A 13,073-nucleotide genomic window follows, 5' to 3' on the forward strand; every position below is an offset into this window, starting at 1 on the left:
TTATTGTTTAATTTGCATTGCCTCACACGTTGAACACGACATATATTTCTATAGAATGCCAGATAGCACTTCCGGGAGCCGTCATTTTTTTTTGCGCTCGCTATCCTGGTACTTTCCTGGCTATTATCCGCCGACTGCCATGTTGCTGTAGGGAGGAAAAGCGGAAGGACACACATCGCGGAAATAACATTATTCTGCTTGCGTCAGCTAAATATAAACATATTACACAACCCCAAACATGTCTTTTTCAAAGCCTGCAGTGAAAAGAAAGGTTAGTGAGGAGCAGAGACAATTCCAAAAAAAAGTGGGAGATTATTTCTTTATTGAGCATGTGGGCACCCCGACGTGTCTTATTTGCACAGAGAAAGTTGCGGTGCACAAGGGATACAATTTGAAACGTCATGATACAACTAGACATGCTGAGGAGTGTGCACATTTTAAAAAATATTTTCTTGCGGCCCTGCCTCACCCAGATTCTGCATCCAGTGGCTCCCGAGGTGAATGGAGTTTGAGACCCCTGCTTAAACATAACGCATAATGTCTGTAACTAGTACTTCCTGTAGTTTCAATAAACCAGAATGAATAAATAATATGTTAGTGTGTTCTAAGTAATCTACTTTATGAATAATCCTTATAGCTCTTTTCTGTTGATACAATGCCTTTATCCATCCATCCATTCTCTACCGCTTGTCCGTTTCGGGGTCGCGGGAGGGTGCTGGAGCCTATCTCAGCTGCATTCGGGCGGAAGGCGGGATACACCCTGGACAAGTCGCCACCTCATCAGAGTACAATGCCTTTATCCAGCCATCCATTTCCTACCGCCTGTCCCTTCCGGGGTTGTGAGAGGTGCTGGAGCCTATCTCAGCTGCATTCGGGCGGAAGGCGGAGTACACCCTGGACAAGTCGCCACCTCATCACAGTACAATGCCTTTATGTTACTCTTGTATGTGTTCCCCCACACTTCCACACAGCAGCTGATGTATGGCAATATAAGTGCACAACACAATATTCACATTGCCCGGTAATCTAACACATATTTGACCTTTTTTGATATAAAAATACTCTTAGGCCATTGTAAACGGCTTACTGCCGTCATCGTGCTGGTTGCATGGACCATTGAGGAAGGACATCGCTGAGCAGGTTTGACTCTCGTTTATTTTTCAAATAAGCTTTGCCTTTTCGGTCGGATCACTTTTCAGCTGCTCCTCCTTCCTGCTTGCTCCACTCTCACCTTCAGTTTGTCGCGTCTTTGTCGCTGTGGTCGGTTTGCTCTCAGTCGTTCTCTCTCGTCTGGTTCTTCTACTCCTTCCGCCCTGATCGCTCCTCCTTCTCCCCTTTTATACAGATGCATTAATTGATCTACGCACCTGAATCTGATTGCGGCAGCGTCGCTTCCAGCACGCCCCGCCTCTCCACTCCGCCGCATCCTCCGCCTCCTGGCCGCCATCTGGAGTAGGACTATGGCTTGCCCTACCCCGCCGTCAGCCCGTCAGCTCCGCCATCTCCACAGCCATGAATTGATTAACGTGGACCCGGACTTAAACAAGTTGAAAAACTTATTCGGGTGTTACCATTTAGTGGTCAATTGTACAGAATATGTACTGTACTGTGCAATCTACTAATAGAAGTTTAAATCAATTAAAAAAAGGCATCTTTTTCCGTACATGTGCAATATGAGATTTCCATGTCAGACCGTCTTTGATTGATTGATTGATTGATTGATACTTTTATTAGTAGATTGCAAAGTTCAGTACAGATTCCATACAATTGACCACTAAATGGTAACACCCCAATAAGTTTTCAACTTGTTTAATTAGGGGTCCACGTTAATCAATTCATGGTCATCCAGTATCACTTCTAAAAATCTAAATTCAGAATCCGTTTCAATATCAATTCCATTTTTGGCAGTTTGGTCGTTTCCTCCCTTTTCTTCTTACAAAAAATCATAACTTTTTTTTTTTTTTACATTTAATGATAATTTATTGACATCAAACATCAAATATTCTTTCTTTGCATATTATTTCGCGCAAATGTTGTGTTAACATTACATATTTCCTCAAATAAACACGGATTATTTGAACACGTATGTGTTGATTGAAGTCAAACAACTATATCTGTCTAAACACTACAACTCCCATGAGCACCATCGGCATATACCCGGAAGTAACAACCACGCTGTCTGCGTTCCACATGCTAGCTTGCTGGCTTTCCAAGTGGACACATCTACGTTTTAAGGTCAAATTTGGCGTCTATTAAGGTAACGGAGTGATATATAATGCTATTTCATTCATGTTTTGTTTGAAAACGCCACCATTCTTCGCCTCCGTGTTGGATAGTTAAAGACGGGGGATAGTTTTGAGTTTGCTGCGTGTTATCACTATCAGCACGGTGGTGAAGGGGTTGTGCGTCTGCCTCACAATACGAAGGTCCTGAGGAGTCAGGGTTCAATCCCGGGTTTGGGATCTTTCTGTGTGGAGTTTGCACCTGGGGATATGTTGATTGGCAACACTAAATGGTCCCTAGTGTGTGAATGTTGTCTGTCTATCTGTGTTGGCCCTGCGATGAGGTGACGACTTGTCCAGGGTGTACACCGCCTTTCGCCCGATTAAAGCTGAGATACATAAGCGGTAGTAATGGATGGATGGATCACTATCAGGCATGAGCAGGACTGTCATGTACAAATAATAACTCTCTCTTGCTCCCTTCATAGAAAATGTCTGCTGCTAAAGTGAAAATGCGTCAGAAGAAAATGAGAAACCAGCCCGCCAACGTGCAGTTTTCCTCCACGCCGGTTGATGCCCAAGGAAGCAAAGCGTCCAACGGTAACTAATTTTTTTGTATTGCTGTGTATTTATTTTACCAGCGCCATGTCTCTTGTTGTCATATGTTTACTGCAGGGGCGCTCACACTTTTTCTGCAGGCGAGCTACTTTTCAATTGACCAAGTAGAGGAGATCTACCTAGTTCCTATTTATAATTTATATTTATTTATTTATGAAAGAGACATTTTTGTTAACAAGTTAATGGTGTTTAATGATAATACAAGCATGTTTAACACACATAGATTCCTTTCTTTCATGAAGACAAGAATATAAGTTGGTGTATTACCTGATTCTGATGACTTGCATTGATTGGAATTAGACAGTGGTGCTGATAACGTCCGCATTTTCAAATGGAGGAAAAAAAAAAAGTCCTCCTTTCTGTCCAATACCACATGAAAGTGGTTGGATTTGGCATCTCATTTGTCCAACTTGCATACTCGTTTTTAAACACTTTGTTATGAGAGTAGCATATGTGTGTGGCCCTTTATGTCTGGCAGCAGGTGAGTGACGTCAGTGAGTGTGCGGGTGGGCAAGCAAGTGAGAAAGCGGTCGCTGAGGGCGGGGGGAGAAATACATTGGCATCAAACTCCGTAGCTTGTGCACGCTAGCTTTCTGAGACTCTTATTTTGTTAGCACAGGCAGGATGAAACAGGTCTTTTATGGTGAAGACAGGAACTGTGCAGTCGGTCTTTAGAGTTTTGACAGTAGGTACGGAGTCTCTAGAAATAAAATGTGTTTCCATGCTTCCGCCCTGTTAGTGATTTTTTTTCTTAAATATGAGCTCGCAGCAGCCAGCGTCATCTCACAAGCTCCTCGGGTGCCGAGAATGTCAAACAACTGACGAAAGTGAAGTCTTGGTATGATTGATGATTGCTCATTTTTATGTCTATTTTTTAATGCCTGGCTTGAGATCGACTGACACACCCTCCGAGATCGACCAGTCGATCGCGATCGACGTAATGCCCACCCCTGGTTTACAGTGTTGGCGCTAGGAATTTTCAAAATGGGGTCCCTGGGACCCCATCAAGTCATACAATTGGGGTACCACTTTTTTGCAAGTGTTTTAGAATAGAATAGATAGAAGAGAAAGTACTTTATTGCTCCCTGGGGGAAATTCAGCACCACAGTTTGCTCACAATAGACAATAATATATAACATATATGAATAATATAAATATATTCTACATTTAAGTGCAGTCAAGGAACATATACATTATACAGTCTGATGGCTGTCGGTATGAAGGACCTCCTGTTTCGTTCCGTGTTGCATTTAGGGAGTCTGAGCCTTCCACTGAACGTGCTCATTCTCGCCGCAAGGTCCGAGTGTTGTGGGTGGGAGGTGTTGTCCATAATGGCTAGGAGTTTTGCTAGACTTCTCCTCTCTGACACCACCGCCAGAGAGTCCAGCTCCACTCCCACCATGTTACTGGCCTTCTCTACCAACTTGTCCAGTCTGTTTGTGTCCCTCACTCTTAGAAGGCATACAAGAAGTTGCCCGCCACCACCGACTCGTAGAACATCTTCAACATCTTTGTATAGACGTTGAAGGATCCCAGCCTCCTGAGTTTTGAAAACAAATGATAAATGTATCCTGTTGTATCTCACATTCTTCGATTGATTGATCCATGGAGTCCATGTTAATCATTTCATGGTACAAATATATACTATCAGCATAATACACTCATCACACACGTTAATCATCAGAGTATATACATTGAATTATTTACATTTACAAATCCTGGGGGTGAGATGTGGAGGGTGTTTGGTTTGGTTGATATCAGTACTTCATCCATCCATCCATCTTCTTCCGCTTATCCGAGGTCGGGTCGCGGGGGCAACAGCCTAAGCAGGGAAACCCAGACTTCCCTCTCCCCAGACACTTCGTCTAGCTCTTCCCGGGGGATCCCGAGGTGCTCCCAGGCCAGCCGGGAGACATACTCTTCCCAACGTGTCCTGGGTCTTCCCCGTGGCCTCCTACCGGTTGGACGTGCCCTAAACACCTCCCTAGGGAGGCGTTCGGGTGGCATTCTGACCAGATGCCCGAACCACCTCATCTGGCTCCTCTCGATGTGAAGGAGCAGCGGCTTTACTTTGAGTTCCTCCCGGATGGCAGAGCTTCTCACCCTATCTCTAAGGGAGAGCCCCGCCACACGGCGGAGGAAACTCATTTCGGCCGCTTGTACCCGTGATCTTATCCTTTCGGTCATGACCCAAAGCTCATGACCATAGGTGAGGATGGGAACGTAGATCGACCGGTAAATTGAGAGCTTTGCCTTCCGGCTCAGCTCCTTCTTCACCACAACGGATCGGGACAACGTCCGCATTACTGAAGACGCCGCACCGATCCGCCTGTCGATCTCACGATCCACTCTTCCCTCACTCGTGAACAAGACTCCTAGGTACTTGAACTCCTCCACTTGAGGCAGGGTCTCCTCCCCAACCCGGAGATGGCATTCCACCCTTTTCCGGGCGAGAACCATGGACTCGGACTTGGAGGTGCTGATTCTCATTCCGGTCGCTTCACACTCGGCTGCGAACCGATCCAGCGAGAGCTGAAGATCCCGGTCAGATGAAGCCATCAGGACTACATCATCTGCAAAAAGCAGAGACCTAATCCTGCGGTCACCAAACCGGAACCCCTCAACGCCTTGACTGCGCCTAGAAATTCTGTCCATAAAAGTTATGAACAGAATCGGTGACAAAGGACAGCCTTGGCGGAGTCCAACCCTCACTGGAAATGTGTTCGACTTACTGCCGGCAATGCGGACCAAGCTCTGGCACTGATCATACAGGGAGCGGACCGCCACAATAAGACAGTCCGATACCCCATACTCTCTGAGCACTCCCCACAGGACTTCCCGAGGGACACGGTCGAATGCCTTCTCCAAGTCCACGAAGCACATGTAGACTGGTTGGGCAAACTCCCATGCACCCTCAAGAACCCTGCGGAGAGTATAGAGCTGGTCCACAGTTCCACGACCAGGACGAAAACCACAATCAGTACTTCAGTCATGAACAATTATATCATCAGAGAAATGGACATTGTAACAGTGTAGGTCTGACTTAGTAGGATATGTACAGCCAGCAGTGAACATAGTGAGCTCAGAAAGCACAAGAACAAGTATATACATTTGATTATTTACAATCCCGGGTGGGGGGAGGAGGTTAGGCTAGGGTTATAGTTGACTGGAAGGGTTCTTTTAGTGATATATTGTGTTTTGGAAAAAGGTGTCATAAATTTATTTTTAACAATAATACAAAATAAAACCATTTTGTATGCATATGTAAATGCCTTCAGTTATAAACATTCATTCACTGTCTTCTTTCCTTCGTGGATCTAAATGTTACCACTGCCGGTAGTTTTTTGTATAATTGGATTTAATAAGTTGTAGGTGTATTTATTTCATTATAAAAGTGTAAAAACATGTTTTGCTTCGGGCATGAAATGATGATAATGGTGTGCCAAGGCATACATACATTATTTATTTAGCGCTTAAGTCTCTAGTCTCCATCAACTTCAGATCTATCCGGCAATTCTAAGTTTTGTTTCTAATGTTTTTTTTATTTTCTGCCCTTTTTGTCAAAGAAAACTGTTTTTTCATGGCAAACACACAAAATATGGAAAATCTTCCACAAATTTTTTTTTTTTCAAAGTGGAATTAATCGGAGCCTTGAATAGGTCAATAATTCTAGCTTTGTTTTGTTAGTCACTCCTTTCACATTAACACTTCAAAAGGCACACAGTTTCCTTGTTTGTTGACCTGGAAAGTATGTTTTTGGGGTAGAGGAGTCTAGTCGGGTGCTGGTTAGCTTGAAGCTAACAGCTAGCCTCTCTCAGTCCTCAAACGATGTCGATCCACCGGCAGATAAAATAAAATATATTAATCTGCACCTCTACATCGAGAGGAGCCAGATGAGGTGGTTCGGGCATTTGGTCAGGATGCCACCTGAACGCTTCCCTAGGGAGGTGCTGTGGGAACGTCTGACCAGTAGGAGGCCACGGGAAAGACCCAGGACACGTTGGGAAAACTATGTCTCCCAGCTGACTTGGGAATGCCTGCGGATCCCCCGGGAAGAGCTGGACGAAATGGCTGGGGAGAGGGAAGTCTGGGCTTCCCTGCTTAGGCTGCTGCCCCCGTGGCCCGACTTTGGATAAGCGGAAAAAGATGGATGGATGGATTTATTAGTCAACATTGCAACTTTTTCTAAATTACATTTCACCTGGAAGCTTTTTTTAAATCTTCTTTTGTTTATTTTAATAGTACTTTTAGAATGTGCCGTGGAAAGCGGGGTACACCCTGGACAAGTCGCCACCTCATCGCAGGGCCAACACAGATGGACAACATTCACACTCACATTCACACACTAGGGCCAAGGGTTGTCACTTAGCTCAATCCTGTTACACTAACACATTACCCGCTAAAAAACAAGGGTCCACAGGAAGTTGTATCTTTTAAGATTCTCTGGGAAAGTCAAAAGAAAGTTAACTCATTAGTTTTCCTGTATACAGTGGTACCTCAATTTACAAGCGTATTGTGTTTAATGCAGGGGGCCCCAAACAAGCTACAGATTGACATTGCCCCGGCAAATAAAAACAAAACACCAGCGGAAAGCGATAATCGATAAAATAAAAAAAACAAGCAAATCTGCGTCTAAGGCAGTGGTCCCCAACCACCGGGCTGCGGCCCTGTAGCGTGCCGTGGCTCGATTGGTACCGGGCCGCAGAAGAATTTTTTATACATAAAAAAAAAAGAAAATTTAAACTATTTTTTTTGTTTTGTTTTGTTAAATTAACATGAATAAACACAAAATTCACTTACAATTAGTACACCAACCTATTAACGAGCTCCTCCACATCGAGAGGAGCCAGATGAGGTGGTTCCGGCATCTGGTCAGGATGCCACAGAAATAGGGGGAAACAACTACAAATGTGCGCTACATTCGTTAACTGTGTTACAAAAAAGATCGATTAGAATAATACACAATGTTGGATATAGAGAACATACAAACCCTTTATTTATTGAGTCAAAAATATTAAAGCTCGATGACTTGATAAAATTGCAAACAGCTAAATTGATGTACAAAGTAAATTATAACCTGCTACCAAAGAATGTACAACAATTCTTCTCAACTAGAGAGGAGAAATATAACCTTAGAGGAAAATCTAACTTAAAACATTTGTATGCACGTACAACACTTAAAACTTTTAGCATATCAGTATGTGGAATTAAATTATGGAATGGATTAAGTAAAGAAGTTAAACATTGTACTGATATGATCCAGTTTAAGAGGATGTTTAAATTAATAGTGCTTATAAAGTACAAAAAAGAAGTATTATGAGAAACACTTTCAAACTTATTGAAAATAAGATATTCTTCATCTTAGTATGTTAATAATGACTGAAATAATTAAGTACATGTTAGAAAACTGCTTTGTTAATCACTCATAGATGTCATTTTGCTATTTTGATATTTTGCTGTAAAGAAGGTCAGTGAATAATTGTATATATTGTGGGCGCTCTGAAGTGGAAAAGGGGTAGGATTAAATAAGCTTTGCTTCTTCCTACTCCTTTTCGGACATGATGTATTGTTTATTGCGAAATGATGAATTTAACTGATGTACAATGTTGTATGTATGTCATGTTCGAAATAAACTAAGAAAAGAAAAGAAAGAAAGAAAGAAACCTGAAAAAACTCCCTACTTCATGACAAAAAAAATAAAAAATAACCCGCTCCACCCTTCAGCTACAAAAGGTTGGGGACCACTGGTCTAAGGGACGCGTGGGCTTCTGGAATTGCGCGTCCCTTCTGATGTCAATGCTTAAAAAAACACAAAAAGTGTGTTAACTCCAACACTGATTTACATGAACAGTTGAGGGAAATTCTACAAATGAATTGCTGTCAATCATCTGTTGTGCAATTTTATGACAATCGTGCCTTAGGTGGAGATGGTGATGGACCTTCTGGCCCAGATCCATCCTCAGACAGAAAGAAGAGCAGTCGACAAAAGCGTGGGTGGGTCCGTGGACACCAGAAAGATGGTGGAGGCTATGCTGACAACATGCCGCTGCATATTACTGGTAAACACACATTCCCTCCCCTACACAACCACACAGTTGTTTAGTAAAGATGTTCTTAGTTTTCACCTGTTTGTGTTACCCGGAAAAGGGTGGAGTGCCATCTCCGGGTTGGGGAGGAGCCCCTGCCCCAAGTGGAGGAGTTCAAGTACCTAGGAGTCTTGTTCACGAGTGGGGGAAGAGTGGATCGTGAGATCGACAGGCGGATCGGTGCGGCGTCTTTAGTAATGCGGACGTTGTACCGATCCGTTGTGGTGAAGAAGGAGCTGAGCCGGAAGGCAAAGCTCTCAATTTACCGGTCGATCTACGTTCCCATCCTCACCTATGGTCATGAGCTTTGGGTCATGACCGAAAGGATAAGATCACGGGTACAAGCGGCCGAAATGAGTTTCCTCCGCCGTGTGGCGGGACTCTCCCTTAGAGATAGGGTGAGAAGCTCTGCCATCCGGGAGGAACTCAAAGTAAAGCCGCTGCTCCTTCACATGGAGAGGAGCCAGATGAGGTGGTTCGGGCATCTGGTCAGGATGCCACCCGAACGCCTCCCTAGGGAGGTGTTTAGGGCACGTCCAACCGGTAGGAGGCCACGGGGAAGACCCAGGACACGTTAGGAAGACTATGTCTCCCGGCTGGCCTGGGAACGCCTCGGGATCCCCCGGGAAGAGCTAGACGAAGTGGCTGGAGAGAGGGAAGTCTGGGTTTCCCTGCTTAGGCTGTTGCCCCCGCGACCCGACCTCGGATAAGCGGAAGAAGATGGATGGATGGATGGATGCTGTTACCATCTAAAATACTGCAATCAATTAACATCGGTACCTCAACTTACGAGCACGTTTAGTTCCACAACAGACATCGTAACTCAAAGCACTCGTATTTCAAGTCATTGAAATGAATTAAAATCAACCTGGTCTATGCTTTCCTCTCCCAAATTACCACAACTTTAACATGTCTTCTAAAAAATGAAAATACACTTTTAGATAGGAATTATTGTTTTAATAAACATACTAGCATGTACTGCAAATAACGCCAGTAGTTTTATTATATAATGAAAAATAGTTATCGAACATTTACCTTGATGAGCAGATGCCTGTAGGTGTCTCATAAAGACTGCTTTTTCGTCCTGTAACAATAGGAACTGGAAAGGGAAATGTTTGCGTTGCACACAGACATGATTGCGTGACGGACCGGAGAAGTCAGGTGACAGCAAGTGATCTGTATGTCTGTGAATGTGTACTAAATGTACACACTCACAGACCGGTTTAGCTCGGTTGGTAGAGCGGCCGTGCCAGCAACTCGAGGGTTGCAGGGTCGATTCCCGCATCCGCCATCCTAGTCACTGCCGTTGTGTCCTTGGGCAAGACACTTTACCCACCTGCTCCCAGTGCCACCCACACTGGTTTGAATGTAACTTAGATATTGGGTTTCACTATGTAAAGCACTATATAAATATAATCCACTTCACACTTCACTAATGCTCAGCCATCCATTTTGTTGAGGTTGTAATAGACGGAACAAATTGAAACACATCAAACATAGCATCTGCAGTTTCTCAATATTTTTACGGATAAATGTTAGTCGTTGTTATCGTTGCCTGCCGGGTAGACTGCTGACCATTAGGATGTGTTTTAAGGGATTGTTTCTCAGATTCAGTTGCCCACTTCTTTTTCTTCGTTGCACTCTCTTTCTCAGTTCGTGATTGAAGGGCAGGATTGTGTTAATCTCTGAGCGGCGTTTAGATGCGCATGTCAACCGTTGAATGAAAACCTATGTTTGTCTTTTAAGAAGACAAATCAGGAACACCGATGTGAAAAAGGTATATTAACTCTTTATTGCTCAAACGGCACAACCTTGTTACAAATATTACTTCACCCGGCGGCAGGTTGGGCTTGTCACTCATTATGCTCGCAATTAAAAGCACACTAAAAAGCTGAGAGACAGTTCCTATCTCAAGTTACTTTTAAGTTAAGCTACTACTGTGGAATTCGTTACTAAAAAGCGCCTGTTTAAGATGACGTTGACATACATGGTCTACTTTACTGACATCCAATTTTAAATCCAAAGGGGTAATTTCTATAAAAATTGGTGCCTTTATGTGAACACTTCTTGTGGTACTGTTTACATCATCATTGTCACTTGTGTGTCAAAATGGAACTGCCACTTACTTTTTAAAGTGTTTGTTTCTTCTGTCGCGGTAGATATCTTAGCAAACAAAATGCACCCATTTAAATCTCGGACAAATGAAGGATTCCGTAGGCTTTAACATCCTTTATTAGATTGCAATTTTCTTGTGTCTATGGCAAGTGTCACAAGTAAATGTGCAAGATATGGTTATTTTCAATTGTCAACAACCGTGTATGTCTACGTGGGTTGGTCGTTCCTAGGGATGTTGACTTAATGGGGTCAAATTTGACAAAACCTGCTTTTATTGCTTGTTTGCATCTATTTTTGTAAATTGGGACGGTGCAACAGAGGTTAGTGCGTCTGCCTCACAATATGAAGTTCCTGCAGTCCTGGGTTCAAATCCAGGCTCGGGATCTTTCTGTGTGGAGTTTGCATGTTCTCCCCGTGAATGCGTGGGTTCCCTCCGGGTACTCCGGCTTCCTCCCACTTCCAAAGACATGCACCTGGGGATAGGTTGATTGGCAACACTAAATTGGCCCTAGTGTGTGAATGTGAGTGTGAATGTTGTCTGTCTATCTGTGTTGGCCCTGCGATGAGGTGGCGACTTGTCCAGGGTGTACCCCGCCTTCCGCCCGATTGTAGCTGAGATAGGCGACAGCGCCCCCCGCGACTCCGAAAGGAAATAAGCGGTAGAAAATGGATGGATGGAGGGAATCCCAATAAGTCCTGAAAATTTGAATCAAAACCATGGAGGAGTGGCAGAGATATTTATAAAACATTTTTTCTTCTTTCCAAACGGGTTTTGGAATTTGGGGCATCAGTGACTTATTTACCCTTTGTCACATCAGCAGATCTCCATATACAGTGGGGCAAAAAAGTATTTAGTCAGCCAGCGATTGTGCAAGTTCTCCCACTTAAAATGATGACAGAGGTCTGTAATTTTCATCATAGGTACACTTCAACTGTGAGAGACAGAATGGGAAAAAAAATCCAGGAATTCACATTGTAGGAATTTTAAAGAATTTATTTGTAAATTATGGTGGTAAATAAGTATTTGGTCAACCATTCAAAGCTCTCACTGATGGAAGGAGGTTTTGGCTCAAACTCTCACGATACACGGATCAATCGTCCTGTCCCCTTAGCAGAAAAACAGCCCCAAAGCATGATGTTACCACCCCCATGCTTCACAGTAGGTATGGTGTTCTTGGGCTGCAACTCAGTATTCTTCTTCCTCCAAACACGATTTTTTTTCACATTCTGTCTCTCACAGTTGAAGTGTACCTATGATGAAAATTACAGACCTCTGTCATCATTTTAAGTGGGAGAACTTGCACAATCGGTGGCTGACTAAATACTTTTTTGCCCCACTGTATGGTGAAGGTTTATCTCAAAAGCTTTTCCTTAAGCCACCATTTTTATTCAGTCGTAGTCCAAATTTGTAGTCAATAAGTTCCTTCTTTTTCTGTATCCACTTGTTTTTGGACGGACTGGTTCCTACATGCACATGCAAGCTAAAATCCTCTGCTGTTGCCATTTATAAAAAAAGCTAGTGTTTAATTGTAATTTATATCTGTTAGTTGACTTGATGGAAGCACTAAAAACTACAACATCACATTACATGTTATGTTGACCGCAAGGGACTGTTTTAAATGAAGAAAAAAATCATAATATGACCCCATTAAACAGGTTCTACTGTGTGTGTTTATATATATGTTTACAGCTTCTATTCTAACTTGTTTAACTTGTCAAACTAACATTAAAGGCTGTAACAAAACATATTTTTCTTGCATAGTCATATGGGTTTTGTTTTAAATTAAATCATATTCTCTCCTGTCATGCTTGTCCATAGCTGGATTCTTTGCTGATGCCAGGGCAGCAGAGGTAAGTGCAATGCTGAAAGCTGTTACCAAGACAACAGGCAGCTGTAATATATTTGGAGCACTACCGAGGCACATGAGGAGACGAGCAATGAGCCACAACACCAAGCGCCTCCCTTGCAGGCTGAGAGAGATGGCCATTCGACTGGTAGTGTTCAGCAAGTGGTTGCTTTTTGTTTTAAAAG

General features: G+C 43.3%; 1 protein-coding gene across 1 annotated transcript in view; it reads left to right on the top strand.

Annotated features, from left to right (window-relative positions):
- The first annotated feature begins 2,123 nt into the window (after positions 1 to 2,123).
- The window catches only part of pop1 (POP1 homolog, ribonuclease P/MRP subunit), a 34,581-nt gene continuing 23,631 nt past the window's right edge, over positions 2,124 to 13,073 (top strand). The window contains exons 1-4 of the mRNA XM_061916526.1: positions 2,124 to 2,257; positions 2,711 to 2,822; positions 8,762 to 8,899; positions 12,861 to 13,036. Of these exons, the coding sequence (XP_061772510.1) occupies positions 2,714 to 2,822; positions 8,762 to 8,899; positions 12,861 to 13,036 (423 nt within the window). The 5' untranslated portion in view covers positions 2,124 to 2,257; positions 2,711 to 2,713. The remainder of the gene's footprint in view (positions 2,258 to 2,710; positions 2,823 to 8,761; positions 8,900 to 12,860; positions 13,037 to 13,073) is intronic.

Source organism: Nerophis ophidion, linkage group LG11, assembly GCF_033978795.1.
Source record: "Nerophis ophidion isolate RoL-2023_Sa linkage group LG11, RoL_Noph_v1.0, whole genome shotgun sequence".
Taxonomy (NCBI): domain Eukaryota; kingdom Metazoa; phylum Chordata; class Actinopteri; order Syngnathiformes; family Syngnathidae; genus Nerophis; species Nerophis ophidion.